This window comes from Apaloderma vittatum, unplaced genomic scaffold (assembly GCF_000703405.1).
Source record: "Apaloderma vittatum isolate BGI_N311 unplaced genomic scaffold, ASM70340v1 scaffold16377, whole genome shotgun sequence".
NCBI lineage: Eukaryota > Metazoa > Chordata > Aves > Trogoniformes > Trogonidae > Apaloderma > Apaloderma vittatum.
Genome location: NW_009727957.1, coordinates 7,488 through 13,094, shown reverse-complemented (window position 1 = coordinate 13,094; position 5,607 = coordinate 7,488). Strand labels below are relative to the sequence as shown.

Sequence of the window (5,607 nt, the reverse complement as noted above, 5' to 3'; positions counted from 1 at the left end):
TCTCAGCCGAGCGAGGACGTCCTTTGCCAAGGACACTAAAACACAGCAGTAGGAAAGCCCAGACTCTCTTGGGCCTGTGTCTTGGGGATCTGACTCGTGAATGTTGTTTGGTTTTGTGTGAGCTTTGCTGGAAGTGTCCAAGGTTGCAGCCAAGAGGTGGAATTGAGGCAGGAGACTCATCTGTGGAGCAGCAAGCATGCCTTTTTATCCCAAAGTTCTTCCTTTATTCATAATATCTTTTAAATCCTGGTGAGATGCCCTCATGCTATGCAGACCTTAACCAGGTGCTGGAGTTTCCCATGAAATCCCTCTTCTCATATATATCTGGTTTGGAAATGTACGTGATGCCACCTCCTCGCGACTGCAGCGAGCTGCTGAGGTCTGGAAGGTGGTTTGGTAGCTGCCAGTGTCACTCACAAAAACTTGGTATCTCTAATGCTGCAGTCAATCAAGTCGCTATGTAGCTTGGTATATTTTATAGCTCAGTAGGGAACTGAGTTGTGGGAAGGAATAATATGTTGTGTTTTGAGGTTCAGGAGAACATGAATTATCTTTACATAAACATGTCTTCTCTGTTATTTATGTGCTTGTGGAACAGCCAAAGAAAACTTAATTTTTTTTTTAAATGTAATTATTCCACAGGATCCTTCAAACCAAAAATGTGGAAGAAAGAAAACAGTGTCCTTCAGCAGCATGCCATCAGAGAAGAAAATAAGCAGCGCCAGCGACTGTATCAGCTTTATGCAGGCTGGGTGCGAATTGAAGAAAGTTCGTCCAAATTCCCGGATTTATAACCGCTTTTTTACTCTGGATCCTGACCTGCAGGCTCTTCGCTGGGAGCCTTCCAAGAAGGACCTTGAGAAAGCCAAGCTTGATATTTCTGCTATAAAAGAAATCAGACTAGGGAAGAATACAGAAACGTTCAGAAATAATGGACTTGCAGACCAGATTTCTGAGGACTGTGCGCTGTCGGTAATCCACGGTGAGAACTATGAGTCGCTTGACTTGGTTGCCAATTCAGCTGATGTGGCCAATATTTGGGTATCAGGATTAAGGTACTTGGTTTCTCGTAGCAAACAACCCTTGGATTTGATGGAAAGCAGCCATGATACCCCACGGTTTGCTTGGCTAAAAACTGTATTCGAAGCAGCGGATGTTGATGGCAATGGCATAATGTTAGAAGATACATCTGTGGAGCTAATAAAGCAGCTTAACCCCACCTTAAAGGAATCCAAGATTAGATTAAAATTTAAGGAAATCCAGAAGAGCAAAGAGAAGCTGACAACGCGAGTCACGAAAGAGGAATTTTGTGAAGCTTTCAGTGAACTTTGCACGAGACCTGAGGTTTATTTCTTACTCGTGCAGATATCTAAAAACAAAGAGTACTTAGATGCCAATGACCTCATGCTGTTTTTAGAAGCTGAGCAGGGAGTGACCCACATAACAGAAGAAATGTGTCTAGATATTATACGCAGGTACGAGCTTTCCCAGGAAGGGCGATTGAAAGGTTTCCTTGCAATCGATGGATTTACACAGTACTTGTTGTCCCCAGAATGTGACATTTTTGACCCGGAGCACAAAAAAATTGTCCAGGACATGACGCAGCCTTTGTCACATTACTACATCAATGCGTCCCACAACACATATCTGATAGAAGACCAGCTCAGAGGACCAGCTGACATCAATGGGTATGTCAGAGCTTTAAAGATGAGCTGTCGGAGTATTGAACTCGACGTCTGTGACGGCCCAGATAATGAACCCGTTATTTGCAACCGTAACAACATGACATCGCCGCTTGCCTTCCGAAATGTTATCGAGGTAATAAACAAATTGGCCTTCTTTGCCTCAGAATACCCTCTTATTCTCTGCTTGGGGAACCACTGCTCGGTGCAGCAGCAGAAGGTGATGGTGCAGCACATGAAAAGGATCTTCGGAAACAAACTGTACACAGAGGCACCTTTATCCTCGGAAGTCTACCTCCCGTCACCTGAGAAACTGAAAATGAAGATCATTGTGAAGGGGAAGAAGCTGCCCTGTGACCAGGATATATTGGAAGGAGAAGTCACAGATGAAGACGAAGAGGCTGAAATATCCCGCAGACTGTCAGAAGACTTCTCAAGGGAACCGAAGCTGATCTGGCTCTGCAGGGAGTTGTCTGACTTGGTGTCCCTATGCAAGTCTGTCCAATACAAAGACTTTGAGACATCCATGAAAGCTCAAAATTATTGGGAAATGTGCTCCTTCAGTGAGGCAGAGGCCAATCGGATTGCAAACGAATACCCGGAAGATTTTGTCAACTACAACAAAAAGTTTCTGTCCAGGGTGTACCCGAGTGCTATGAGGATAGACTCCAGCAACTTAAATCCTCAAGATTTTTGGAACTGTGGTTGCCAGATAGTGGCGATGAACTATCAGACCCCAGGGCCCATGATGGACCTACACACTGGCTGGTTTCTACAGAACGGGGGATGCGGGTACGTTCTCAGGCCTTCGGTGATGCGCGATGAAGTGTCCTACTTCAGCGCAAATACCAAGGGCATTGTTCCAGGGGTCTCTCCCCAAGTCCTACACGTCAAAATAATCAGTGGTCAGAACTTCCCAAAGCCCAAGGGTGCGTGTGCGAAAGGGGATGTCATAGACCCCTATGTCTGCATAGAAATACATGGGATTCCTGCAGACTGTACCGAGCAAAGAACTAAAACCGTTCAGCAAAACAGCGATAATCCCATTTTTGATGAAAGCTTTGAGTTCCAGATCAATCTACCGGAGCTGGCCATGATCCGTTTCGTTGTTTTGGATGATGACTACATTGGGGATGAGTTCATAGGGCAGTACACCATCCCGCTGGAGTGCTTACAGCCCGGCTACAGGCACATACCGCTGCGGTCTTTTGTCGGAGATATCATGGAGCACGTTACCCTCTTTGTTCACATCGCGATAACGAACCGAAGTGGAGGCGGGAAGGCCCAGAAGCGGAGCCTCTCGGTGAGGATAGGGAAGAAAGCAAGGGAGTACACCATGCTGAGGAACACCGGTCTCAAGACTATCGACGACATCTTCAAGCTGGCCGTGCACCCTCTACGAGAGGCTACTGACATGAGAGAGAACATGCAGGTATGGCACTGCGGTCGTGTGAGTTGGTGCGTCCTGAACGTGGAAGCGAAGGTCCCGGTGTGAGCTGCTGGTGGGGCAGATTGGTTGAGGCTGGTGGAAGCTGGTGAAGCTTCAGACCCAGGACTGTTGTCAGACTTTAACTGGCTGTGGGAAGGCTGATGGTTACAGGTGTGAAATGACAAGCAAATGCGGGATTAGGCAGAAATGTTTTAAAAACTAATCTGCCCTCTCCAAACAGATGCTTTGTTGGTTGTTTTTGCCTGAGAAACCAGAACTGAGGGTGTGTTTGTGTCCCCAGGCCTCAGGTCTTAAAAAGTTTCATTTCCTTGCTGGTGCTGGAAAGCGTCGGCAAGCTTTCATGTTGTTGACTCAGTGTTCGTCGGAGGCACTGGATGCTGCTGGGACAGCTCTGCGGGGTCATTGAGGCAGCTCAATGCAGAGGTCCAGGCGCTGCCTAGAAACAAAACTTGAGTCATGTTAGACAATGAGTTTTCTTTAATAAATAGCTGAAATCAGCCATAACGATCTCCTTGGTAAAGAGACAGAAACAACTCATTTTTCTTTCTTGAAAACAGGAGAAAAACACATAGCACTTCATTGACCCTGCTCTTCTGGACAGAGTCTAAAGCAAATTAAATGTTGGCAGCTGGAAAAGTTTGCAGAATGACATAAGTTTTAAATCACTCCCGAAGGAACAGTCTAAGCATATTTTTAAGAATGGGAAACTCTTCCCAGCCTTGCCTTTCCTGCAGCTAGTCTGAACTGCTGACTCCACCTTCTGCCTAGGCCAGGCATGATTTGTGAACTCTATGAAAAAGAAAATACTCTGAGTCTGACTCAGAAACAGCATTAATATGCCCCTCAAGCAAAATTTCAGTACAAGATCTTATTCTGGGGAGTGCTTCATAAAGAGACAGTTGTGTAGATTTAACTGCATATGTGATTAAGGAGAAAAGCCTCTAGTAATTAGCTGGGCCTTTTCTGACGACTGTTTTCTCAGCAAGATGTTGGGGGAAACATTTAAGCTACTCCCCTTAGATTTTGTGCATCTTGATAACCCCTATGACTGAAGAAGCTAAATGATGAGGGCGTGTCAGCCTTACATCCACTGACTTGATAAATAAATAAATCCTGGCGCGTTAGTTTGGTTTGACCTGTATACCCAGTATTGATTTTCTTATGTGTGACCTCTGAAGGGGAAAGAGCATTTGTGTTTCATTGTGGTGTGGCAATGCAAGGCTGAAGACAAAGTGGTTTTTTTCCTGCTCCCCTTTCCCAAGGGAAATATGAGGTCTGTCAAACTTGTTCTCGCTGGAGGATGATAATGACGGGAGAACGAGGCGATTATAGCGTCAAAAGCAATTGGAGTCTAAGCAGTGGGGAAGAGAAAGGCTGATGGTTTAACGAGCTGGGGACCAGAACTTGTCCCTGTTGGGGCTGGATTTACAACGCAGAGCTGTGATACCCAGGCCTGGGGGAAGGCTGGAGCTGGCAGCAGGATGGGGGAGCCGGGAACAGGGCTGGCTGGGGAATTCCTGGTACCCCAGGGTCCGTGGGATGCTGGAGGCCGCGGGGCACATCAGCGGGGAGAAGCAGGCAGGGGGAACTCGAGCAGCAAGCGGCAACACGTGCTCAGGTGTTTATTTCCTTCCCCCAGAACGCCATGGTGTCCGTGAAGGAGCTGTGCGGGCTGCCGCCCATCGCCAGCCTCAAGCAGTGCATCCTCACCCTGTCCTCCCGGCTCGTGAGCGGGGACAACACACCCTCTGTGACCCTCTGCATGAAGGACGCGTTTCCTTACCTGGAGCCTCTGGGGACCATGCCTGACGTTCAGAAGAAGGTGCTGGCGGCATATGACCTGGTGAGGTGCTTTTCCCATTGCAGCAGGCGTCACTCGCTGGCTTTCGTGTGCCCAAACAGGTCCTGCTAAATGAATAAGGCTCTTCAAATGACTTGGGCTATGCAAAACTGGCTTTTAATCCCCAAAATGCCACACCGAGCTTCTTGTTGTTACTCCTGCTAAACGCAGTTGTGGCTTGCACAGGTCAGCACTTGGAGGGGACTTTTTTTGCAAAAATAGCAGCAATCCAGCGTGTACCAGCGGCTGTTGGTCGCTGCCCTTGAGAAGCGGCATGATTTGTGTGCTGCCCTTTGCTTGCCTCCCTGAGGCAGCACTCTTTTTGGGATGGGCATGGCGAAGATGAAAGGGAAATTCTAAATTGCCTGGATTTTTTTTGCCATGGGGAAGGAGAGGATCAGTAGAACGCATAGTTTTGCAAACCCTGGCTTAAATATTACACTGTGGCAACGAGACCGGATCATGATGCGTGCTCAGCGCGCGGCAGTCAGTTCTGCAGCTTATGCTGATGAGGAATAACACTGTGAATCAGGGGTACAGAATTACTTCCAGGGACACTCAAGTATTGCAAAGAGTAATCACAGCTCAATGTGCCAAATGCTTGCCTCCATTCCATCTTTTTTTCTTTTTGTTTG

At 47.3% G+C, this 5,607-nt stretch overlaps 1 protein-coding gene across 1 annotated transcript; it reads left to right on the top strand.

The window, feature by feature from the left end:
* Window positions 1-645: 645 nt before the first annotated feature.
* Window positions 646-4,975, top strand: PLCL1 (phospholipase C-like 1; the record flags this gene model as incomplete). The annotated part of the gene is made up of 2 exons (XM_009873911.1): window positions 646-3,114; window positions 4,772-4,975. Coding segments are annotated over exons 1-2 (2,625 nt in total), but the record flags the coding sequence as incomplete, so codon positions are not given.
* Window positions 4,976-5,607: the final 632 nt, after the last annotated feature.